This window comes from Musca autumnalis, unplaced genomic scaffold, assembly GCF_047663935.1.
Source record: "Musca autumnalis isolate F117 unplaced genomic scaffold, ASM4766393v1 scaffold_2, whole genome shotgun sequence".
Classification (NCBI taxonomy): domain Eukaryota; kingdom Metazoa; phylum Arthropoda; class Insecta; order Diptera; family Muscidae; genus Musca; species Musca autumnalis.
Genome location: NW_027411755.1, coordinates 127,398,312 through 127,424,984, shown reverse-complemented (window position 1 = coordinate 127,424,984; position 26,673 = coordinate 127,398,312). Strand labels below are relative to the sequence as shown.

General features: G+C 35.6%; 4 protein-coding genes across 4 annotated transcripts in view; 1 reads left to right on the top strand and 3 right to left on the bottom strand.

The window, feature by feature from the left end:
* Alg7 (Alg7 dolichyl-phosphate N-acetylglucosaminephosphotransferase) overlaps positions 1-13,749 on the bottom strand; it is a 35,459-nt gene extending 21,710 nt beyond the window's left edge. The window contains exons 1-3 of the mRNA XM_073969292.1: positions 13,391-13,749; positions 12,968-13,323; positions 12,671-12,905 (exon numbers count right to left, since the gene is read on the bottom strand). Coding sequence (XP_073825393.1) covers positions 12,671-12,905; positions 12,968-13,323; positions 13,391-13,536 — 737 coding nt within the window. The 5' untranslated portion in view covers positions 13,537-13,749. The remainder of the gene's footprint in view (positions 1-12,670; positions 12,906-12,967; positions 13,324-13,390) is intronic.
* Mgat3 (beta-1,4-mannosyl-glycoprotein 4-beta-N-acetylglucosaminyltransferase) lies at positions 1,056-12,306 on the bottom strand. Its single transcript, XM_073969284.1, has one exon. It carries the CDS (start codon positions 10,131-10,133, stop codon positions 8,481-8,483), a length of 1,653 nt encoding a protein of 550 aa, XP_073825385.1. The 5' UTR covers positions 10,134-12,306; the 3' UTR covers positions 1,056-8,480.
* Positions 13,750-17,197: 3,448 nt separating the features above from the next.
* daed (daedalus) lies at positions 17,198-25,514 on the top strand. The gene is made up of 3 exons (XM_073969295.1): positions 17,198-17,696; positions 17,765-18,002; positions 25,084-25,514. The coding sequence occupies exons 1-3, from the start codon at positions 17,326-17,328 to the stop codon at positions 25,234-25,236; spliced, it is 762 nt and encodes a 253-aa protein (XP_073825396.1). The 5' UTR covers positions 17,198-17,325; the 3' UTR covers positions 25,237-25,514.
* On the bottom strand, positions 18,387-19,436 carry LOC141394609 (sn-1-specific diacylglycerol lipase ABHD11). Its single transcript, XM_073969293.1, has one exon. The coding sequence runs from the start codon at positions 19,371-19,373 to the stop codon at positions 18,480-18,482; it is 894 nt and encodes a 297-aa protein (XP_073825394.1). The 5' UTR covers positions 19,374-19,436; the 3' UTR covers positions 18,387-18,479.
* Positions 25,515-26,673: the final 1,159 nt, after the last annotated feature.

Below are 26,673 nucleotides of genomic sequence, written 5' to 3'. Positions count from 1 at the left end.
GTGATGAAGATGATCAGGAAGCAAAATAGAGGTCTCTTCATCGACGACTGGAGGTTGCTGAACTTCTTTAGAGAAGGAGAAGGTATGGTGATGAGATTCACCATAGATAGTGAGAGCGCTAACTATATTAGAAACTGTGGGGGAGTGCTGTACTTCGGTTCTGGTGGCCTTCGGTTCCCGAAGTCGCAGTAAGGTTGTTCGGCAGCATGGCCTGCGGGTGGTGCCGATTAATCTGCATCATTGCAAGGCTGCGGCTGTCGAACTCCTCCTCTCCCTCACAGACTCTGAAATAGATATCGCTATGGTCCAGGAACCGTATTTATATAAAAATAGGGTTTCTGGACTAAACGATAAGCGTTTCTCACTATTCTTCGCAAATAATGGTGATAAAGTAAGAACCTGCATTGTAGCCAAGAAAAGCCTAGATCGTATTCAACTCTACAATTACAATGATGGTGATACGACTGTAGTGAGGCTGGACGAAGATACCGGTAGGGCTTTGGTACTAGCCTCGGTGTACATGCCGTATGAAGCACCCGACCCACCAAACGAATTGGTGCGCAAACTAGTGGAGGTATTTGTTCGGTGCAGCAAATACCTCAAATCGGTCGAAAATATATATGGGAGCTATATCCAAATCTGAACAGATTTTCACCAAAATAGCGTTCTTCCTATGGCTAAAAAAATTATATTACCCAATTTTCAGCTGAATCGGACAAAAATTGCGACCTGTATGGTGCAAACAAAAATACATGGAGAGACGGACGGACATGCATAAATCGACTCAGAAAATGATTATATGTATATTCCCAAAAGGAACTATGGGTCTATTTCGTTTCCTTTTGTATGTTACATACAAATGCACAAAGACATAATACCCCTTACCACTGTGTGGTATAGGGTATAAATAGAAAGTCATCAACCCTAATAAAAAAGGTCATCCCTCTCAAAATAATCATTTATCTACATATAATGGATTTGTTCACTTTCATACGACTACGAACATATTTTCTGACAAAAGTTTTACTCAAAGAGACAAAAAATATTAATGGATATTTTTTAGATTTTTTACTTAGAAAAATTTTATTTAGTTTAAATAACACCATTTTTTGTTTGTTTACAATAATCACTTAAATTAACGATCAAGGCGTATATACGATACGATATTCAGTTACTTATATTTTTAGACAAATAATTTTATTTAAATAATTCAATGGAATAATTAACTAAATACAAACTAGAAATCGTTATCTCAGATTTTTTCATTCTATTCATACCATTGGTGAAGGTGTTGAAAATAACAAATGCTTTGGACTAAATGTAAATAAATTTATTATAACAGAATTGTTTTTTGTAAAATTATCTAATTTAATATGTGGCTACGGGGAGGAAGTAGGATTACAAAACAAATTCTCCTGTCAAAAGGGAACATTTCTTGAAAATAATATTTGGTTGATTCTTTTTTTGGTTGTGTCATATTTTTGAGATATATCACAGCATTTTCGTATCGGTTACAGTTACAATCTTTAATCTCTCTCGTACGCTTTCTTGCTTTCTTTCGAATGTATTTTAGTGGATCGGTATATTTAAAACAGACTTTGAGACAATATGCCGTTAATCATCATAGCTGCAATATCGGCATTTTTCGTTTAAAGTTATGATTTAAACTCGGCTCAAGTGTCTGTTTCTTATGTTGTAAATATTTTATGGAACTGTGTATATTTATTGTTTTGGGAAGTTAGTGTAGGTGACTGAATGACTGATTAATTGGTCCTATTGTAGTGGTGGTTGCATTATTTGAAATTATGTGCATTTGGAAATTGGCAATTTTGATAAATCGTTTAATTTGACACACGCATATATAGGTTATATTTGCCAATAATAACTTCTAACACAAAAACTATAAGGCCAACATAAGGGCATAATTATTGTCCTGTTCCAGAACCAGCAAGAGTCTACTATTTTGACATTTTTAAAAATTTTTTCTTTATAAATTTGACGAAAATTTAAAAAAATTAGATTCTTGCAGTTCCGGAACAGAGTTATTATGGTTTGACATACAAATATATATTATTATAATTCGTAGAAAAAAATAAATAAATTTTAAATTCCTTAATCTAGACAACATTTGAAGAGGAGTTAATGTTAGTGGATGATATATAATTTCATGAAATGTAATATAATTTTATATAAAATGATAACTATTCCGTATTAGTCTCTCTTAGTTAGGTATGCTCAATTCATATACACGTGTGATTTATGATTTCTTATGATGATATGTGATAAAATTTTAATCAAAAAGCGATATAAGCAAACAATTTTTTCATATACGTAACACTATATAGGCGATATAGGATCAACTTTTTCTCTTTTCTCATAAACTGGAAGAATGGTAAGGTGTACAGCATAATAGACTCTGTTGCATCGAGCTGCTAGAGCGTAGCTTTCAGGGAGTCACTATCCTTTGAATATTGGTGAACTAGGGCTTCGTTTCACAACTTACAATCTAATATTCAAGCCAAAGCCGGTCCCAAGCTCGGTTGAGAAAAGGGGAGGGATCATGGCGTGAGCCAAGGAAGTAGACTGACTAGACTGACTAATCCACAGTACAATTTTGGGACGAGCGACATCAATATTAGGTAGTGATCTCTTTTCTCGAAGCAGATCCCCTAATACCTAAATAGACAGAGCAGGGTACTCCACAATCTCATTGAGAAAAAAGTCCCCCTTAGTTTCAGGGAAGATAGCATCCCGGACAACATTTCAGATAATTTAGTGATGCCAGTGATGCCAATCCGTACGGATGATTCACTTATACCGCAGAACTGCAAAAATGCCAAAGCCAAAGAGGCAATGGACAAGAAAGCGTACCGAATGGCTGTTACAACTGCAATCGGTTCGCAAATAAAGATCCAAAAAATTCCAAAAGAAGCCAAAAAATTCGAAGAAGGTATCCAAATCCTCCGAGACGGTTTTGCTTGGCTCCTTATCTGCCTCAACTACAAAAACCCGCAAAAGGATAATGAATCCAGTCCAGAGCAATGATGGATTTGTGACAGCGTTTCAAATTGTACCAAATGATCATAGACTAGCGTTCTTTAACAAGGCTGAATCCATTGATCGTCATTGGTTACTGATTGAGAGTCATCTCAGGGACGTTCTCGCCCAGGCAGCCCTGTACAAGGAAGTCTATGTCATTATAAGTATACAAGTATAAGGAATGAGTAGATTGCCAATGCACTCCAACCACCATATAGTGGTTAAGGATTCATCCCCTCAACACATCCGGAAGGATATTAAGGGAAAAAGCCCCGAAATTCTTGATGTCATACAATCACCGGATGCACCGTTGAAGCTTGTTCATACCAAGACAATTCAGCAAGCAAATGAGTATGATGAACCACATCATGTCCTTAACTGTTAAAGACTTATGTCGATTTCACACGACCATTCGGAGCGGGAGATATGAAGCCGCCGTGTTACGTCCGTTGAGCCTTCAGTATTGTTGGTAACGTTTGTGAATATTTCGGGTATTGAGTATTCGTTCCTAATGGACGATACAGACCATGGAGCTAATAATGTCCATTAACAAATAACGAGTCTATAGCGTTTTCAACCTATTAACCCATTACATACATAAGTTAACTTGAAAAAATATATGTTCATTTTTTTTGAGCTGTTGGGGTGAATTGCGCCACTCTCCACACTTTTATTTTGTCTTCTGCTGTGATCGAACATTTGAGCTTCTGATGTATAGCTAATCACACTTCACACTGTGCCACACTTACGAACATTAGGGGCTATTTAAACGCTTACATTTACATCAACCATTCTTTGTGTTTTGGCCGACAAAAATTGTTTCCAAACGGAAAGCGTTTGTACTCGGACACATACTCTATGTGCCACCGTTATTCATTACTAAGTAATGAGAGTAAAATAAGTGATTATAAAATTTAAAAAAAACACATTATTTTCCAGAATAATGGATACATTACTTCCTAATGGTTTATTCGGCTTATGTGGCTCCCAAATTTTTGTAAGGTTACTATGACAATCTTAATAAAAGTCTCCTCAGAAATGTTTGAAGATCAAAAGTTCCATATATCGCCTTTAAAAAAACTTAAAGTCGGATTTATGATGATGAGTTTTTTTCTTTTTTAATTTTATGGTTTAAGGTAATCTCAATGAATTTCATTTCATTTCTTTTTTAATTAGCAGGCACAATGAATAAATTACATAATGATGATATTTGTTGTTGTTTTTTCTTTTTGCTATAAATTATCTTAATACACTAAATTAATTACAAATTCGTTTGATGAATTCCTTATAAGAGTTACATTCAATAATAATTGCATTACAAATTCGTTTAAGGAACCTTTTTTCTATAAGATAGATGTTCTTTTTTTGTTATGGTTTTACTTTGTTTACTTATCTAAAAATGTTTTTTTTAATTATTTTCATTATTAAACTAACAATTGTTTTAAATATGTAAATAAAAAGGGCAGAGTGTGAGTTTTATAGATGGAGAAAAACTTACTTACATAAGTCAGTTTTATTCCTTTATTGTTGTTAATTTTCATTTCATATACGTCGAAATGGTTAGTATTGCCCAAAGGAGTTGAGGACAGTTGTTTAAGAGTTTTAATCATATTCAAGCATTTTTTTATTCACAATCGTTTACATGTTGACTAGAATGGTTGTAATAAACTGTACGATGTCATTCCCCTAACCTAAAGCATAGTACGCTCTGACCAACAAAACTGCAGTCATCGAGGTCTATTTCGTTAATATCAAAGTCTAGCTGAATTCTTACTTTCCTAATCTGTAAATAATACTTTGGATATTCAGGGAAATCATGAATAAAAATTCTGTGTGGACTTTGTTCTCTTTCCCCAATTTCACAATTTTTTATTTCCGTATTTATGCCCAAAAATGGAATATTTTTGTTGATTAGGCGAGAATATTGTATTATAATTAGGCGATTCTAGTAGTTTTCCATGTTTCAAAATATTGATTTTAAAAGAATTTCACCTTTTTTTAAATTATTTTCCGTGCGAAAAATTCCGAGGGAAATATTCATGTTTACCCTGATTGTATTTCAAACAAAAGTTTTTTATATGCCAGAAAATTGTCCTAAAATTACGCTGACCGCCAGTTTTGAATGATGGTGTGTACCTGGTTTTTAGCTTAATCTTGGACACACTATTACTTCTCTTAATAGTTGACAACACATCTTAAATAAATGAAATCTGAAGGAAAATTATTTATTTTTGTGAGGTTTCTTACCTCAATGAGGATATACTCCTTATGAAAACGTACAATCATTCATTGAATGCACTTTAAAAGGGCTTGAAGGAAATTCTTCTATCCAGATATTGTTTCAATAGGGATAACATCGATGAGAATTGATGGAAAATATGTTTCACATACGACCAGGTTCTTTAATCCAACACATAATTGGGGTTATTCTGAACGTAAAATCCCCGTGAGTTTTTTTTACACTCACCTTTAAGTTATAACGGCGGAAAGTCAAAACTCACGGGGAATTTTCATTCAGAATAACCCCCATTGTTTCCAGGTCGCTATAGACAATTCCACCTGATATGTTCATACTGTCGTTAAGAACCGCAAAAACTACGGGAAATGATTTTTAAAATTTATCCGCAAACAAGTATCAATCTCTTTTTAAGCCAACATGTTTGACATTTTGTGGGGGAGGTACCTGAAGAAGTGGAAGAAGTTGGTATATGTTTGCGCTTTTGGACCAAATTCGGTACTCCAGTCGAGAGTTATATTGGGCACTAGCCATTTTATTTGTTGGCCGTGGGGGTGTTCAGTCATACCATCGTAATTGGGGTCACGAGGACTACCTGCTGTAAAAATTTTAAAACTATCCTAGAGGTGGTGTTGATCTGCACTTTCGGCCGATTTGGTTTGTAAGCACACCTCAGGAATCATTGAATGCTATACTGAATATCCCTCTTCTTAACTATCTGATGGGTCGAAGATCGAAGAAAGCACGGGAGCTGGTGTGTATTGTTAAGAACTGAACATTAGGCGCTCGTACAAACTTGAAGACAACTGCAGTGTTGTTTCAGTCAGAAGTTTTTTCGAGGTACTAAACGCCTATTAGAGGGTGGGTGCCACCGTGGTGCAATGGTATGCAAACTCGCCCTGCACGCTGAAGGTCGTGGGTTCGATTTCCCGGCCAGGTGGCGAAATACCCCTCAGCGTAATGTAGGCGAAATTTCCTAAGTATTTCAGTCATACACAGTATTAAGACACACCGTTCAGACTCGGCGATAAACTGTAGGTCCCATATCATTGAGCTAATATGAATTGGGGGGCACTCATTGATATGAGAGAAGTGTCCCTTGTCCTTTCTGGAATGTTTGTGGAACAATAATTGTTATATTATAAAGGCATATTATAACTATTAGTGGTAATGACAGACTTTGTAGATACAATAGTCTCGGAATACATGGATAGCCAGGCTGCTCTAAAGGTGTTAGGGTAAATGGACGCCATATTACTTGAAATTAATTTGGTCTTAACACATGGGTTCTGAATCCATTATTTCTATGAGGGAATTTTTTGATCTTATCAAAGAGTAGAGCGTATAAAAACTATGTCCCACCAACATATCCATAGGGAAAAAGAGAGACTTCTCTCAAGAGCGCTTCCTAATTCAAATATTAACCCAATGAAATGGGAATTCCTCTTTAGTAAGCGTTTTGCAGAAGAGTTTAACCTCCACCACATGCATATGTTGTGTTGCCCTACGATCATTTCTTCATGAACAAGAGATATTTCTTCTCCTAATGTCTACAGGCCTTTTCTTTATTTGCCTTAATGATATGGGACCTAATTTTTAAAGCTGATACTTAGCGGTGTGTTTAACGACACCACTTGCAGAGAAATAATGTCTTCATAAATGCAGTGTTGTAATGCATTGGATGCTATTTTTCTGTAACCTAGGTCTGATCTGAAACTATTTTTTTCTGAAGCCTGGCTCTACCAAGCCAATCGCGTGTAAACAACTTCTGTCCAGAATTTTATGAAAGTAGAGGACCAATAGGCAAAAACCATATTTGTGTTTTGTTTTCTTAGATCGGGTTCGGGTTTTATGGCCCCATCTAAACATGGTAAAAGATCGAATGTTTAAAACAAATCGGGGCTGTATCTCTAAAACCAATACGAATCTTGTTTTGGTTTCTGCAGCAAACTTGTGGATAAGAGCAAGAAGAAAATATTTGGGGGAATAGTGAACTCGAAAAACTGCATTTATTGCTTCAAATTTTATAATATATCTAAAAATTCTACAATTTGTGTATATTTCGCAGCGTACCTCCCAAAATGTTATATTCTTCTTAATGTTATCTTTTAGGAAAATGTTCTCTGGAATGTAATACACAATTCTTCAGAACATTATATTGTTGCAAAATGCCTCTATCGCCTTGTTTATTGCAAATTTTTCAACAACAATTCGGTAAATATTTCAATAATTCATTGAAATCCCCAACATGAGAATGAACAGCCTGTGTGAACATTGGTTGAAATAAGTTTTGTAAAAGGTATGTTATGAAATAACCCTTAAACAACGTGAAATAACAATTTTAGAGTTTCAGAATGTTCTGAAGAATTGATGGTCACATTATTTGGAAAATTTTTAGAATGGTTACTTGTTTCAACTTCCAACAGTTTAGTTGTTACTGACCAGAATTTCAGAAATTATGTAAACTTTCTATATTTAAACGAGTTTGATGCGCTAGATGCAGCTTTTCCTAGTTTATATGTTTGACACATAAGTTCTACTACTTTAGGGCTACAATATTGCTGAAAACTGCTAAGCAACATTCTTATTAGTTTCGAAGATAAAGTTTTTTCTGGCTACATACATTTTGTTGGGTTGTTTGTTGTTCCCGAATTAGAGGACCAGCCATATAATTCATTGGTCCAGTTAAAGCAACAGAGAAACCCCCAAGAAGGGATGTCTTATACGAAATTATCGTGTTGTTCCTTATTTCCATAGAGCGCAACAAAATGCAATAACTTAAATATTATCTATATCTATCACCTACTTCGTACCCTGTGTCTTGATATAACTCCTAATTTATTTATGGCCAATTTCATCAAAGTACATACAGTCCTCAAATCATTTTGGGAGTTATGTGCCGGCATCTTCTTAACCATCTTGATCACACATTTCATGCTAATCGTCCTTTATCCTACTACCTTAATAAGTCTTCTGCTTCTCTATACGATGTCCTTCAGTCCTTTTATTTATTGTTTTCAGGAATCTATGAGTAAAGTTAACGTCTATTGAAGTGTTGCTTACTTATAAGACGTACGCACCTTTTAACCTAACTCTAACTACACAACTGTCCTTCACAAATATGTTTTTTTGTCCAATACATAGTAGTATATACATAACAAAATTACGATTAACACAAATTTTCACTAGCGTTTACACTTAAATACTAAAACATTTCATCTTCATTATCATCGGCTAAGACATCGTCTAAAGATTCATAAATATTTACCAATAAGTGGCCATATTTCCAACTTTGTTGAACTGCATACGAAGGTGCGAAATATTTATCCGAAAAACGTCGAACTTTTAGTAGCTGTGTTTCACCATCATTCAAATAGATACCCGATGAAATTAATTGTTGTACGTATGTCGAGTCGATGTGTAGCGAATGTTTCTTATCCTTTGGAAATGCTACAAGTTTTTCAATACTGCCATTAGTGTTGTTCATTAGGGCGAATTGTTGCAATTCGTTAATGATTTCATCAGGTTCTTGACAATATTTACAATACCAACCACCGAAATGATTTAAATCTCCCACTACAAGCGTTTCATGGCGACGTTGTAAAGCTTTTAATTGCATGGGATCGGAGTTTGTATTATCCACCTGTTGAAAGGTACTTATCATACCATCCAGTTTGGTTAAATCAGGATGTTGCCAATAGAATCCATAGATAATGAACTTCAGACGAAATACAATTAAAGGTATTGTGGAACCATAGTATTTGAGGAAATTTAATGCCCTATGACCCAAAAGCGACTTGTCATCCGTGTAAATGAAGAGATCCGAGGGTTTAATGGCATTGCTCAAAAGCTGTTGTTCTCTAAACAAACGATACACGTCGGCCGAGGAACATTGGTTTGTTGATGGTAACTTACAATGATACAGCATATAATTGTGATCGGGTAGCAGTTGTTTTAGTTTGTGTTTAAGTGATTTTAAATGTTTCATATTTACAGGTGTCTGTTGTTTATAGTGTATTATAAAATAGTCCACAACCTTTATGACGGCTTGTATTTGCAGTTCCAGCAGATCCATACTTATAAAATGACCCTCTATCATATACACTAAACGGTGGGCTTCAGCCTGGGTGGGGTTTTGTAGTTGAAAGGGTTTTTTGGCTGTCATAAGAGCCCTCCATATTACTTCAGGTTGACCACAATCTTGTCCATGCCATTGTGGCACACAACAACAATTATCAGGCCAAGTATCGTTGGCATCTTCATCTGCTGTAGATGGCGACTTGGTTTCGTTTGAAGTACCTTCTTTAAAACACCACAATGCAGTTTCACCAAACATTATTTTTTCGGCATCTGTAAGGTTATACCTTGCCTTTTGTAATTCAAAGTCCAGTTGAAATTTCAAATCTCTTGAAGGCCATTGAAAATTGCCGTTCTTGTGATGTGTTTCAGTGGCAATATTGTTGTAGGTGTTACTATTCATGACATCCTTTAAGGATTCTGCAGATTTTATAAAATTGATACGTCCTTGTCCTTGCTCATCTTGTGTTGGTTTTACCAACGTCAGTCCTGTACTCTCTTTAAGGCGACCACTTAAACCCAATTGCATTAACCAAAAACATAAAATAAATCCAAACTGTATTAACAGGATAGTCCATAGGAAAAATCTTTTCGTCCTTTTAGTTATTGTGTGATGATGATGTTGGTGTTGATGTCCTGCTGCACCACAACCTACCATCACAGATTGTAAAGGTTGCCTGATTAACTGCATTGTGTCTTTGGACGAAGAAGTTTCCTCTGCTGCAGCCAAATCACACCCATTTTGCTGTTGGTGGTGATTCAAGCCCAGACGTAAATGCATTTATATGGGATTGTCGTTCTTGTATGCTAATTCTTTTACTAAAATTCCATTGTTATAATTTATTTTAACTACAAAGTTATTAATTCTTTTTCCAGCACACACCCATCTAGTTGCAGTTATCGCACAGAGAAGAAGAAATTTTTCTACGTTTTGTTCATTTCTTTCTTTAGGCAACGAAGTTTTTTTTTCTAGGTACGAACAACAAACCAACCAACCAGCCAGCTCGATATGTGGTGCTTATTTGCACTTATTTTTTGGCAGTCTTTTATTTCACTTGTTCAGCTCCTCAGTTGTATCTTCCTCCTTCCTTTGTCGACGATGTCTGGAACATCATCATATGTTTTCAATGAGTTTGGGGGATGACACGGTGCTGAAGAAAAATGTTGTTTTGTCTCTACAGCAGTTAGGGGGTCGTTTTTATATTCTCACCGTATGTCTCTATCATCTGTGTAGCTGTGTGGGTGGGTGGCAAGTGTATATCATATGTTTTGGACTTCTGATATCCACACCAGCTGAGTTTTGATTTTAATAAACAGCTGACTCACATATTTACTTTTGGAGTACAAAAAATCACCCTTAAATTTTGTTTACATTTTTTGAAATTCTTTTTGTTTTTAGTTTTCGCATGAAACAGACATATGATTTTGACAAATTAAAAAGTAACTCAGAGAAAGGTAAGAGAGCGAGAAGTGCAATGAAGCACCACAGTGACCACAGTGTTACTTCTCGGCTCAAATGATTAAACAAAGTTTCTATCCACCAATGTGATGGTTTGGTTAACTCTAGCGATTGTTTATTATTGACAAGTCACTCGCCTCATTTCGCCATCTCTGAACTTTGACACAGCTGAGGTAATTTGTACCAGGGCAATGTAATGTTGAGGGAAATGAGGCAGCAATATGAGGCCCTCAGTCCTCTGAACTTTTCAGGCAGAAGGTTTTGCATTGCTGAAAGCCTTAGATCTACTAGTGGGAATTACAGAGTTTCCTGATAGTAATGTCACAGTATACGTGGATAGCAAGGCTGCTCTAAAGGCGTTAGATCCTACACTATCTTCAAATCTTCAAATTGATTCAAACTTGTCAGAATTCCGCCCTGAGAACAGCAACTGGTTGCCTCCTCAAGTCTTCAGTGGACCATCTATATGAGGAGGCAAAGATTCTTCCAGTAAAGCATCACAATGAGATGTTTTCGTTGCAGTACTTGCTCGGATGTTACCGTGAGTGTCATCCCAATCACCATCTGCTGGCTAGGCCCGACACACCCAGGTATATCAGGAAGGATATGCATGCACTAGAGAGGGAGGTCCAACAATACAGGAGAGAACCCCTAGATCAACAGGCATATCAGGCAGGTCTGAATAGCATTCACACGGCCGCAGTTGCTAAGGCCATAACCAAATACAGTGTGAATAAAGTCATCGGAGTACATCCCCCATCAATCGCAGCTGAGCAGCGTCAGCTGCCACGACAAACCAGAGTAGTTTTGACTCAACTACGATCAGGATGTTGCAGTCGCTTAAATTCTGCACACACTGCACCTTTTCAACTGCCCTGCCAAACCTACTCATCTAACTCCAGTCGATCTGTGGTTACATCCCATCTAAGCAGTCACTTTCCTTGAACTGGAGATAGATCCAGAGCCAGATTGTGCAGAAGAACGAACACGCAAATACACAATAATAAACACTGTTACAACAACAACGAGATCAGAAATAGGAACAATGTTCTCAAGACGCTGGCAGGCAGCACTTGGGGTGCTGACAAAGAAACGTTATTGACCTTTTATAAAGCAAAAGGCCGGTATGTGTTAGCAATAACGCAGTGGAAGAATATTCAAACCTGCCATATTGGGCCTGGATTGATGACACGATAACCAACACATTCCCTGTAAAGCGACCGTACAACACGCAGCATTTGTTTAGTTGACCAGTTAATCGCCCGTCCAAGTTCAGAATTTTTGAATCTGGACACTGAATAAACAGAACCAGTATAAAATATGCAAACGGACATATGTATTTACGTTACTACAACAACAACCAAATCAGACACAATGATAGTGGTTGGCCACTTAGAATGAATTCTCTTACTTTCCATATTACCTAAAAATTAAATACACTCTATCAAACCATTTAAATAAAAATGTGTCATGGAGTAGTTCAATTTGCAATTAATTTGTAATCGGCACTAAGGCTTAAAATTGCATTCTAAGAAAGAAAAAAATTAAAATTGTAATGATAATGTTCTTGGAGAGAGAAGACAATAACAATAGCATAGTAGGACTTCGTCTCGGATCGTAGACCTGAGTCTCATGGGAAAACATGCAGTACGACCGAGTATGGCATATGATAGAGCCTTTAAACACATTACAAATCTATTGTCCAACGCAATCTTAGGAAACAAGTACAGGTCTTTATAGTTTATAAAACAATTAGTGTTCTTTTTTCACTTTCATAGCAAAGATAAATTTTGAACAATTTCGATAACGACGTCTTATCTATCTACACTTTTGTTATATGTACATTCATTTCTACTTACTTGTTATATTTCCACAGCGCCAATGATACGGCCAAAAATGGTAGCATTAAATAAACACTGAACTTGTGGCAATCAACCTGATGGCCCAAACACAATTCAATTGCATTGAATATTAATATCGAAGCCGAAATAATCAATGATTGGCCAACTTCTAGGCCATTGATGCCAGCCAAAATATTAATTGCATTTGTACAGAAGACAGCCAACATTCCCATATAAATGTAATATAAGATACCTAGAGAATTAAGATGCATTTAATATGGTTCTTTCCGCGCCAACGAAAAGTTGCATAGTTACCAATATCTACAGAATATCCAAATATGCCCCTCACAAAATTTGGCATTATAATTGTAGTGGAATTATAATTAACATAGTATACCATCAATAATGGTAATGTGGCTATGGTGGGTAGTAATAGTTTGTGGCGCCATCGTAAATCCAATACATCATCAGCAAAGCCCAACAGAATCATGCAACATATTGACAATAAGGCCACAATCAATTCTACAAATTCTTCATGGGGAAATGTGGCCGGCTTTCCACCAGTTTCGGCATCCATGGCAGCGGCTTCTTCCAACGTAAATGGCACGGGTATAAACAAAAACATTGCCACCAAAAACACACAACCCACCAGGACACCCAAAGATTCTGGTCTGAAACAAAAGACATAGGCTAGATTAATATGATTATTTCCCTTTCAGCCAGCATTTTGTTACTTACATTTCTTTTCTGTCTCGTTTACACAAATCCTTGCCAAAGAGATTTGCCTTGATAAACATATCTTTGAAACGGGGTATAATACGTACAGCCATGAAATAGGCTCCAACTGCAATCAGGCCATTTAAGGCCACTGTTATATAGGTCATGTTTTCTGTTTTTCCAAATTAATTCCTTGGGCAAGAAGATGATTTCCTTTCAATTACTAATTGAATTAGTAATCCATTTCCAAGGCGGAAGAGAGGAGTTTACACAAAACAACCAATTAGAATGGCACAACAAAGTATATTCTAGGAAAATTGATAAGAGAAGAAATGTCAAGAAACGATAAAAACATATGTGTTATCTACCGGCAAAATGTCAACCTAAATGAAATCCGCCAAAAGGTATTAAGGTAGCTCACATTAGAGGATATTTCAAACGCATTGGAAGCATTTTTCTCGCTCGCAAGCCGTAAATACATCTACATAGTCCCGGGCCACACTAGAGTAATTTCAATGAAATTTTGACATGAAACTTTGCATTTTTTGAGAAAATGCATAATTTGAAGAAACTAGTGTACACGGTTTCGTGTGTTCTGCAATTTTGCTTTGTTGCAATATTCGTATGAAACAAACATACCATTTTATTTTACATTTTCTTTTACTTTCATGTCAAAATTTCAGTGAAATTACTCTTAGTGTGGCCCGGGACATACATACATTATCATACATTACGTACAAACCATGGTTTAATAAGAAAGGTTAGCTAAAGCCTTCTGTCAATTTACATTTTTTCTTTCGACCGTTCCTAAAACGTCAATACAATATACACAATACGTGTATGTGTGGGTGCTGTTTGAATAATATGCCAAACTATTTTAAAAACAATCGAATTCAATGATTTTTAAAATTGATTTTAGAACATTTGTATGGAGGAAAGTTATCAGCTTTGCATTGAAACAAACATTTTATCATATCCACAACTCGATTATGTGAAGAAAACTTGACACTTCATTCAATTTTCGCGTTTTTTATAAAATGCTCAAAAATGGTATTGTAAACAAACCCACTAGTTGCTTTTGTGTTTACTTATTTTGACGTTTTATGAATTCAGGAAAAACAAGAGTTCTATAGATTGTTTTCATTTAAATCTACCTCTTTACTTATACCATGGTACAAACTGCCACAAGTAAATTTGCCTAATAGTACGTTTATATATACATAACCGGATTTATCAAATAATAAATAAATCCTCATAAAGTAGGTTAACCCTGCAAAAGGCTATAATATAAACATGGCCTAATGTAAATTGGAATTTATACTATGTTTACATTTACGAAATCCACACGATTTTCGGTCTGTTCCTTTACTTTTGAAAATGGTAAAACCGGCAAAAGTAGTAAAACTTGTAAACTGCTTCTATATGAATTATATGGTGTCTAAAGTAAAGGAACGCTTTTCGAGTAAAAAGTGGTAAAAATTGAAGATTCTTGCCCGTAAAGGAACAGAGCTTTTAACTGTCAATTCCATTGCTCAAACGTCAAATGAAATCCAATCGATTTCAGATGAGTTTTCATTTCACGTATACACAAAGGAATTGACAGATGAAATCGAGTGGATTTGGTAAATGTAAACTTAGTATTAAGCCCTAAACACATCTAACGTTTGAGTAAAGTTTTGTGTCATTTCTGGTAGAAGAATAAAGAAAGATTGTGCCTATGCAAAATATGCAAACAAATACAAAATATGACCCTTCCGTTGAATTTAGATTTCTTTGAAACGAATTTTGGTCCAATCAGAATCTTCGTATCTTTATTATTAAAAAATATGCAAATATGCAAAATCCGATGTCTAATGATTAGATGCTCATGGAGCAAGTATGATTAATATGATTAAGCAACAATACGGGTAAAAACTGGTAAAAAGTGCAAGTATGATTAGATGCTCATGGAGCAACAAAAAAATACAAATTCCAAATTCTACCAATTCCAATTCCTAATACTTCTAGATTGTATATAATGGTTTGGTAGCACTTTGTCTTTTATTCGTCTACCAGAAATGACATAAAACTTTACTCAAAGGTTAGATGTGTTTAGGGTTTAAAGGCCGCGGCACATACGGTCCGTTGGGCGTCGCGTTACAACAACCACATGAAAACTTCAAGAACGAACTTGGCATCAAACATGTTGATTGTAAAATGCGTTTTAACCAGACAAAAAGATCTAATGCAACCGACGTTTAGCCTGCGTTTACAAATGACTGTGTGACGTAGGCGTCTCGACAAATGCAAAAACAATTTTGAATGAAAATCGTCGATTTCTTTTTGTTTTCCGTTCTCATATTTTGTTTTTGTTCATGTTCTTTTGTTTTCAAAACATTTCAATTATTATATCACTTAGTCGAAGGTCACACTAGAGTGGTTTCATTGAAACTTTTATGGATTCTTAAATCGAGTTCCCCACTACAGCAACATTATAATTTTATATGCTGTTTATATTAGAGCTTTTTGCAGGGTTAACCTTCTTTATAAGGATTTATTTGAAATATAAGCAATGGAATTGACATTTAAAACCCTGTCGGTTTGTTAAATCCGGTTATATATAAACGGGGTATTACTCTAGTATGGAAATCGACCTAGGAGCTCTAGATTTCATGAAACAGTTTCAATGAAACTAGCTAGAGTGACCTTCGACTTATTTTTACAAAAATGTCAAAAATTTGTCTTCCCTACTGTCTGTGAAAAAATGATGGACAGCGGGGAGACAAACGACAAATGTATGTATGTGTTAGTAAATCAGAGTTATATTTGAAGACAACTGTCTGGTGTAAACGCCTTGTAAAGTTAACAATGGAACGAGTTAATACCCTAGACAGACGGCAGAGTTAATTTGCATTAAAAATGTCCTAATTTGAATTAATTTTTCACCCTGACAGACGATAGTATCTGCATTTATGAAACAGCTGTTTGTGTTGTTTGTTTGTACCCAGCAGACCATTTCTTAAAGTTTTACAAAAGTTCGCCAAAATATGCGAAACAAATACACTTTCTACCTTTGATCTTTTCACCACGATGAAGCAAAAATAAATTTAATTTATTCGCGATATTTTTGAGTCTTTTTAATATTATAAAAATATTGCAAAACTTTAAAAAACATTTGAGGAAGATATAAAGGCCTGGGTACATAAGCTGCTTCGCCTGCTTACCTTGCTTACTTCTGATAAAAGAATAAAAAAGAAAAGGGCAACCAAGTTCAAAATTTGCTCAGCCTTGCTTTCCTACTTCATTTTTTGACATAATAGAAATAAAAGAATAAAGGAGGCCGAGCAAATTTCGAACTGGGTTGCCCTTTTCTTTTTTATTCTTTTATCAGAAGCAAGCAAGGCAACCAGGCGAGGCAGCTTATGTATGTAGGCCTTTAATTTCCGATAGAATTGGTATGGTGGGTAATGAAATTTTTTGTGAAAATAAAAATTTGAAAAAGAGATTTGTTAGAAGGCGTGAAAAACGATTAGCTGCTATTCTACTCGCGAAAGACCACTACTTATTTTGGAGAAACGCTAAAATTGCTGATTTGCTTTCCCTTTTTGTTTTTTTAAACATAGAAATTTGACAAAAGACAATTGATTTTCAACAGCATTGCCATATTGAAATTGCTAAATTCAGTTTAAATTTCCTTTGATTTTGTGCATTAAGAATGTGGATAATGCACGAATTAATTTGAATTAAGGCAGTTAATGCAAATTAACGCTGCCGTCTGTCTAGGGTATAAAAGGAACTAAATGAACAATAAAGGACAGATGTTGTTCCAATCGTTTCTTCGTGGGAATAGTTCATTTCAACTAGTTCATTTCGAACTACACAACTCTATTGTTTTGTGCAAAAACATTGTTGTTGTCTTTGACCGGAATCCAAAATTATTTTTTTAGTAAAAGTAACGAGAGAAATATTTCGTTGAGATGGAGGAACATAAGGATTCTATGATATCGGTTAACGTACAAGCTGTACAATTTGAATCGAACAAAGAATTCCAAACCAAAGGCATTCTCTATGATGGTGATAGTGGTTTCCTTCGTTATCGTCATAAATTTATTCAACCTAAAGGCGATACCCAAGCAAATCGTGAAATTCTCACCACTCTGCTGTCTACTCAGGGTGATAATAGCAGTGATTTTGTTGAAAAGCTAATAACTGAGGATATATCCTATAGAGATTTGGCCTCGTTGACACATGATGACCTTGAACTTATGGGTTTTAATAAACGTAAACAACGTGAAGAGTTGTTGGCATTTTTTGAACAGCTACCCAATCAGGATCCATCATATGAACAGTAAGTATGGATGGGCATGATATTGACTTCTAAAGGAAGGTGTGTAACGAGTTAATTTTTACTTACAGGATCTGCCAGCTAAAAGAAGCCTACAGTTATAATCGCAAAATCATCAACAATGCCAATCAACATTTGGAAACAATGCGTTCCGCCTTGGCTGCGGCAAATTATAAACTACAAATTATGCCACCGGATGATGTTATAGTTGGGGAGAAATCATTTGCTAGTCGTTTTGTTTTGGAAGCTTTAAATGAGTTGTATGGTGCTACCGATGACATTGACAAGGAAATTAAAAGTATTGAAGAGGTTTGTACCTATATTAAATACATTTATTAAAGTTTATATCTCTTAGAATTAAGGTTTCAGCCATTAGGGTTTTAGTTCAACTTGCCATTGAAAAAGCTCAACTGAGAGTTCTGTACTGTATCGTGTTTTATTATCCTGTGCTTATTCAGCATAAAATTCTTGGGCGATTCACCTAAAACGATGTCCGCCAGATCAATTTTAATCATGATAGGAATAGTATCTTTGCCATCGAATATTTTCGTGGGAAGGTATCGGTAAATTACACCGACAAATAAACATATTTTCTACCCTGCCTGCGTAGAATGGAAGAATCCTTCCATCGTCTGTGTTGAACCCACATACACACCTCTTCAGGAGCTTTTGTTTAACCAGAAGTCTAGTCCATTTCGCTAACATAAAAATCACTGCCTTTGTCGCTATTTATTTACTCAACAATTTTGACCTACAACAAAATAACAACATAATATCAATATTTTATTATTTCAAAAAATTCACCAATAATTCAACAAATTTAGCCGGCTGTTCAAAATGCACCAAATGACCAGCATCCAACCAATGAATATCTGAATTGGGAAATATTTTTTGTATTTGTGGCCAACTTTTGGGATCAACAAAATTCGATTTATTGCCACAAATGAACATTGTACGTCCCTGGTAGGCTTCCAAGCCGGCAATATGCGATTCAAAATCTGAAAATGATCTCAAATGATTGTACAAAGTTTGAACATTTGCCGCCCATCTAAAGGTGCCATCGGGATTCTTTCTTAAATTAAGTAATATAAAATCTATTGTTTCCTTAGAAGCCACAGCTTTTTTCATTTCCACCTCGGCATATTTACGACCATCAGCCATAGATAATTCCGCTGGAACTCGCAGCGATAACATTGCATTGAATATTTGTTCCATTTCATAGAAATCTCTAGGCAAATGTATTGGCGATATATCAACAATAACGCTACTCTCTACCAGTTGTGGGTATTTCAGAGCCATATACATCATAGTTCGTCCACCCATACTATGGCCCATTACGGATACTTTTTGAATGTCCATTTGTTGCATAAGATGAACTATATCGGCAGCCATATGCGCGGAACTGTGTTCGTCAGTATGTGGAGAATCTCCATGGTTACGGGCATCGACAGTGATGACTTTACGGTTTGTTTTTGCTTGTAGTGCTTTTCCAACTGCCCTCCAGTTTTGTTTTGAACCAAACAATCCGTGCATTATTACAAAGGGTGGTTGTGATGTGTCCGTATTTTTGCCATCGAACACATTGTAGGCCATTGTTACTGGTGCCACATTATCGCTATATGCTCGTGCGGCACATTTTCGAATTAAAGGAACTATGAATCTCCTTCCGGGATATAACATCACGTTGAAGCAAAGAAATCTTAACTAAACAGTGTGAAATCAGCTGCCAACGACAGAATTGATAACGAATCACTGATTAGGGTTGCCATTTTTCGTAACATGTAGCAACAGATGTGATGTTAAAGAAAATGTAAACATTAGGGCGAAACCTATAGCTCTGCGTGTTGCGTGTGCGTTCAAAAATACAAATGACATTAAAAAACAAACATTGTTCCACAACATCCCATACGGGACAAGGGAGACTTCTCTCATATCAATGAGTGCACCCCGATTCATATTTAGCTCAATGATATGGGACCTACTGTTTATCGCCGAGTACGAACGGCGTGTCTTAAGACACCACTTGTGGAGAAGTTTTTCAAGGCTGAAATACTCAGGAAATGTCGCCAAAATTACTGTGGGGTATTTTGCCACCGTTGAAAAATGTTTGATGTTGCCTGGCCGGGGAATCGAACCACCGACCGTCTGCGTGCAAGGCGGGCGTGCATACCATTGCACCACGGTGGCACCCTTTTTTGTAATGTAAACTGTCAAAATTTTCGCCAAATGGTCTCTTTTTGTCTCTTTTTATCGCTTGTGTATGTCTATAAAGTGAAAACATTTTTTATTTAAGGTCTGTCTGCGTTGATGTACACGCCTGCGCGTTGTCGTAACAACAGAGAATAAAAAATCCAAATGAGAGCCATGTCAGCCGTTGTATAACAAAGGGATATTACTCTCCCAACAATTCTCTCTCATTTATTTTGGACACCAATGTCTGTCTGGCAAGAATTGTCCAGCAAGAACTTTCTCTGAGAGTAACAAGTTTTTATTCTCTTTTGCAAGAAAATTGTAAGAAGTAAACAGACACCTTCCCAGCAGAAACCAGCAAGCAATCTCCTGGCTTGCCAAAACAACAATTTGTCCGCCAATAAAGGAAGCAAAAATGTTGTATTTTATTCAAAATAAAATGACCAAAAAAGGAATTTTTCAAAACACAGTGTAATTAGGCTTGCTATTTCCACAATAAAATTGTTTTTCATTTTCACAAACATAAGCTGTGTCTTTTTACTTTCTCAGTAAGATTTACTCAGTAACTTGTTTTCAGAGAGTAAGAACAATTATGCGAAAAAAGAGAGAAAAGTATAACAAAAATATTGGCGCCAATGTATAAAAGAAAAACTAAATCTAAAAGCCCATTTAGATATGACTTCATTAGTCGGATTTAGCACATTATCAGGTTTTATTTGCTAAATCCAGCCAAAATCTACCAGATTTCCCATACAAAAAAAATCCTCCTATTGATGATTTGTTTTAAATCTGGCATAAATCCTCGTATACAACTCTGTTTTTTGCAACATGTTGCTAGAAAATACAAAAAGTTGCAATCTGGCACAAGAAACTAGGTAGATGCATCGTTGAATTGCTACACTAAAAATAATTTAAAATGTAAAAATTTGTAAACAAGACGGAAAAATTAATTTTGTTTTAGTGTATAAAATTGGTTTTAATCAACCAAGACTAATATTTATGATGTCTAAACGATAAAATAATTCTTTTATTTATTTTAGATGGGCAAACTGCGATAAAATAATTCTTTATTTGCTCTTTAGTTAGCATTAGTAGCATAATGTGCTAACATTAGGCTTGTTCGATAACTTCGCAAGTAAAACGGATTTGCAAGTACTTGCAAATACTTCTCATTTCTCTTTTACTGAACAAGTTTGTTATCGAACAACATTTTGTACAAACTTTTGAGTTATCGTACAGACCTATTTTCAGTATTAAACAATAACTTTGTAATTTGACGTATGTTTTTTGAGACGAATTCAATTTACAAAAAAAAAATTTGACGTTTCAAATTCGATCAGCTGGTCTGATGCATCTACCTTGGTAATTGTGCTATGTACAAAAATCAGCTGACTGCATTTAAATTCTCCAAAATGTATATCTAAATGTAATGAGATTTGTACTGGATTTATTAAATCCACTCGAGGATTTATTGCTCGTCTAACAGCTCATTTAGACTAGCCATAAATCCTCATCTGGATTTAATAAATTCAGTACAAATCTCATTGCATTTAGATATAACTTTTCGAGGATTTAAATTTCAATCAGCTGATTTTTGTTCATAGCACAATTACCAAGGTAGATGCATCAGCCTATCCAATCGAATTTGAAACGTCAGAAGAAGTTGTTGTAAATTGAAATCGTCTGAAAAAAAACTTATGGCAAATTACAAATTGATTGTTTAATATTGAATATGTTAGCTTATTATGATACTAATGCTAACTAATGAGCAAATAAAGAATTATTTTATCGTTTAGACATCGTAAATATTAGTCTTGGTTGATTAAAATCAACTTTGTACATCAAAACAAATGTAATTTTTCCGCCTTGTTTACAAATTTTTACATTTTAAATTATTTTTAGTGTAGCAATTCACCGATGCATCTACCTTGTTTCTTGTGCCAGCTTGAAACTTTTTGTATTTTCTAGCAACATGTTGCAAAAAACAGAGGTGTATACGAGGATTTATGCCGGATTTAAAATAAATCCACCCAATACGAGGATTTATTTTTGTGTGGGATATCTGGTAGATTTTGACCGGATTTAGCAAATGAAACCTGATAATGCACTAAATCCGGCTAATGAAGTCATATCTAAATGACCTATAAATGAGCTATAGAGCAGAAAAAACCTATTAAATTTTAAGTAAAATAAATAAGAAATAGTTAAAAGTTTAATAAAGTCATCAATAAATACAGCTAAATCGCATTATATGCAGTATTTTTCCACACATACATACACATATTCAAAATCAGCTGATCGACCTTGCTAAATGTTGCTGGGAAAAATTCTTCTAGCTACCTTTAGCAAGTTCTCAGCAAACAACTGTCAAAATTGTTCTCTCGTTTCGCTCTCTTTTACTGAATTTTTGTGTAAAAAGACAGCATTTAGTAACATTTCGTAATTATCACGTAAAAAGACACACCTAATAATCACCGAACAATTGAAAACTGCTGATTGTTTTCACGAAGAAGAGTTTGCAAGTGCTTGCGTGCGCTGCCACCTGATTGATTGTTTTCAGGAAGAAGAAGAAGAGTTTGCAAGTGCTTGCTAGAAGAAATTTTTCCAGCAAGAATTTGCAAAATCTCACTAAAAGAACTGTCAAAATGTCTCTCTCGATTCGCTCTCTTTTGCTAGTTTTTTGTGTTAACAGACGACTTCCAGCAACAATTGGTACAAATTGTTACAAGTTTTAGCGTAACCAGACAGACTTTTATTTATAAACAACATTACATTAATTCAGAGCTCCGATTTGCTCGTTTCCGACTGGGTCACCTCGGAGGGGTCTTTGCCAATAAACCTCTGGCAGTAGAAAATAGCTCTACGATAGTTGTATCTATCTTTCTTCTGCCGAGATTTATTGGCTTTGGTTGAGGGAGACATGGGGGAGGCCGTCATCGTATCCTCCTCCACAGCATCCTCCACCAGGGCATCCTGCCTGTTTAGGGGGGGTTTGTCGGAACCGACCGACACTTCAGCCCCTGAGGGAGCCGGATCCCCGACCGTAAGGTTGGAGCTCTCCAGTGCACGAGAGAGAGTAGCGGTGGATGATTGAGATGGGATAATTGTAATATCCATCTCATCATCCTCCCAACTCTCCCAGTCCCATGGAGGGGGGCTCTCCTGACTTAGTCGGAGACTATCGCTATCCCTCAGGAGCTCGAGCAATTCCCTGCTCTGCTTATTTATTGCGTCGCTAACACTGTCCAGTGTCGTTCTATTAACGTCCCCGCCCAGGGATTGGGTATTCGCACGAGGTGCAACATTGTCCGGGTGCATAGCAATGGTCGATGATGAGGGTGAATTGTTTATCCATAAGTAGATGCGTTTATGGGGGAACTGAGGACAGACATGGCATAGCCCTCCACTACCATGACTAGGGCGCTAAATACTCGCTGAGGTGCCCAGGTATCAGCGAGGCTCCGTTCGAATACAGTTGGTACCCTAACTGCAAACCTTGGGAACACCGATGAGCACGAGGTCGCATAACACCCCGGTGTTAGGGGATCTCACAATTACTTTGGTAGGAGATTGCTACCAAATATATGTCACTCAATCCGGAGATACACTTTGAATTCCAGTGCACTAAATTGGTGCGTGACAGAGAGTGGATAACCTTTGGTCGATCACAGCCTCCCAGTTCAACACTACAAGAAGTAAAATGAGAAGATTGTGACGTCTAGCCCCCGCATCGCTTCAAGATTGTTATCCCCGGCGGGGGTTTACTCGCACGAGTTTACTCGAAGAGTAAAATCGAGTAAAAATTGATATATTTTTGGAAAATTTTTTGTATAGTGTTGGTGGGAAGTTGAGGAGGCGGTGGAAGTTAGGGGTATGCCCCTCCCCCCTAAAAAATCGCCCCCATCAAAAAAGATGTCAGGCGCCATAAATTGCCTACCCTCTCTACTTGCCTACTTCACTCGCGAGTAGAATTCGAGCGAGTATTTCGGAGCTCTGGGGCCTAATTACGTGATTCGACATCGAGTTGTTTCGACCCGAGTACTCAAAGTTGGGATGACAACATTCGTTATCGAGTAAAATTATCGAGAAATTGAGCATAAATTTGCGAGTAATTTCTCGTAGCCAAATGGCCTATCGTAAACAAACAAAATGAAAGATTTCTTATTGTATTTGTGTTTAAAATGTAAAAAATTGTTGTTTATTGACGGTTTATAGAGGAAAAATTATATTAGTAAATAATTGTGAGCATTTTTTACACAAAATAAGAGAAATTGGGAAAAGTCCTTTTCAGTCGTTTTAAGAAATTGTGATAAAATTATAATTAAAATAAATACATATGCATGCTATCATTAACCAAAAATTAGTGTTTGCAGTCGTTAAAATATAAGTTGAAAAAATAAGCATTTCTGCAAAACAAAAAATTATTTAATATTAATAGGCTTTATTTTATAGGTGAACAACTTTTAATAAAGTAGATTTTAAATAGTTCATCCCCCGTTGTTTACCAAAGGAAATACTCTCTCAGAGAGGCTAATGCAAAACACCCACCAAATTCTCTCATTTATTTTGAGAGAGAATTATTAAGGTAGATGTATTAGCAATCTGTAACAAGAATGACAAAACAATTTTGCAAACATTAAAAACTTTCATATTTTCTTAGCACAACTTCATTCCGAAATTATTATTCAATGTATTGTTCAAAAAATTCCACAAATATTTACATTTTTTCATTCATAATTTTGTTTTTTAGTTTTTGATTTGAAATAAACACATTTTTTGACGTCTACCTTCATAACTTTCCCCAAAGAACACATAGTTCGATTACCGGTTACTCTCGAAACATTCGATCAGTGATTTCGATCGAGTCTTATCATGCCGTTTTTTTCTCGTGTCGAAAACTTATTCACGAGTAAATTCTCGATCGAATCGAATCACATAATTAGGCCCCTGCATTAATTTGATTTTCGAGATTAAAGACGTAGCGTTCCGGTTATCTTTAAGTTAAAAGTTATGATTGAATTTCAAGGAGGAACTTCTTGGAATTAACTTTCAATGTAAAAATTATATTTTTAATGCCTCCAAATTGGTTTATTTTGCGTTTTTAAATCTATCATACAGTAAAAGAACACATGTAATAATGGTCCATAAATTATTTTTTATACTTTTAATAACCCCTTCCTTTGTTTCTTTATTTTTACAGATAATTTCCAACAAATATAAAAAATCTACTTTGAACGCCAAAGAACCTAAGAAATCAAGTAAATCTTTTAAAAGGACATCATACATATTTATGGGTTCTGTAACAACCCTGGGAGTATTGGTGGCTTTATATTATTGGAAATTAAGAAAGTAATAAGTAAATACTCTGTACCTGTACTAAACATTTCCAAGGAAATTCACATAAACATATACTGTTATTGACAAATTGAAGATAATTATTTTTAATAAAAGTTTATTATATTGATACTCGTATTTACTGTATAAGACATTTTATAGTCATTGAAAGAGACTTAAATCATTCATTCAGTACAAATAAGATTCACTTTACTTATTAGTTTTTTAAGAATTTGAAGTAAAACTGTTACATGAGACAAACTGTTCCAAATAAAATGTGATTATTTTTAAATAAAAGACACAATTTTATGTTTCCTTATGGAAATCCAAGAAGAATAAATTGGGAGAGGTGCACAGACCCTCTAATAGTAAGTATTAAAAATAGGTACAGTTGATGCGTCTGATAGAACTGTGAGTGATCATCAAAAGGCTTTCTGCGATACCAAAAGGACTCCCGTCCTCTCACCTATTCCAGTACTCCGAGACGGACGAAGGAGCTAACGGCGTGGCCAGTTTAAAATAATCAAAGGACCCCAAATTAACTGTATAAAGAAATTAGCAACGATCCAACAGGGTGTGGCACTCCAAGATTCAGCAATAACGGATGTTAACTACTTTTAAGGGGCCATCATAAATACATTTAAACCTTATGCGGAATTAACACATACAACGTTTTAAAAAAGTTGGGCGTCAATTCTGATAAAAGAGCAAGCTACAAAAAAATAAAAACATGTGCTCTCTCTCTTGCACGCTCTTCCTTTGTGTGTGATTTGCCAAAAAACAAAGAACGGCATGGATCTAGACCAGAGGCCTAATTACCCCAGCAAAAAGTTTGCATCCGCGGATGCAATTGAATCACTACAAGTGTACAGTACAAGTGCCGTTGGAGTACATCTATTTCTATGAATTCACTTATGAATTTTACAAGGGAGCGCGCAGCTAGGATGCACTCCATTTTGCTTCCACAGCACACAGCTAGGATGCACTCTATTTTCGATCCAAATCACAGCTTTTGATGTAGTGTTTTGGATTGAATTTAAAGGCACTCTTCGGATTGCATTTTTAGTCAGTCTAAAGATGCAATAAAAATTCAAGCCATTGCGAAATATCCCAGAATAAATAAAATGCATTTATTATTTCTATAAAACAATAATGCAAAGAACTTTATTATTTAAACACAAATTTAAAAAAGTTTCCATTAAATTCAATCATATTTGAGTTAACTTCCTCCGTTCTCCATTTAATTCAAGCGCATATGATTTTGCTTTATCATCCTAAAGGTTTTTTATGTTGCCTTCCCATCACTAGTTCAGCTTTCGACTTCCATCTGGACTCCACTCCAATAAAAATTTCCGTCTCGTGAATTACCGCAAAAATGTTCGCAACTTAAGTTTTTATTTTATAACAAATTCTTAGAAACGTATACACTTTCTCTTATTTTTAGAATAACTAAATG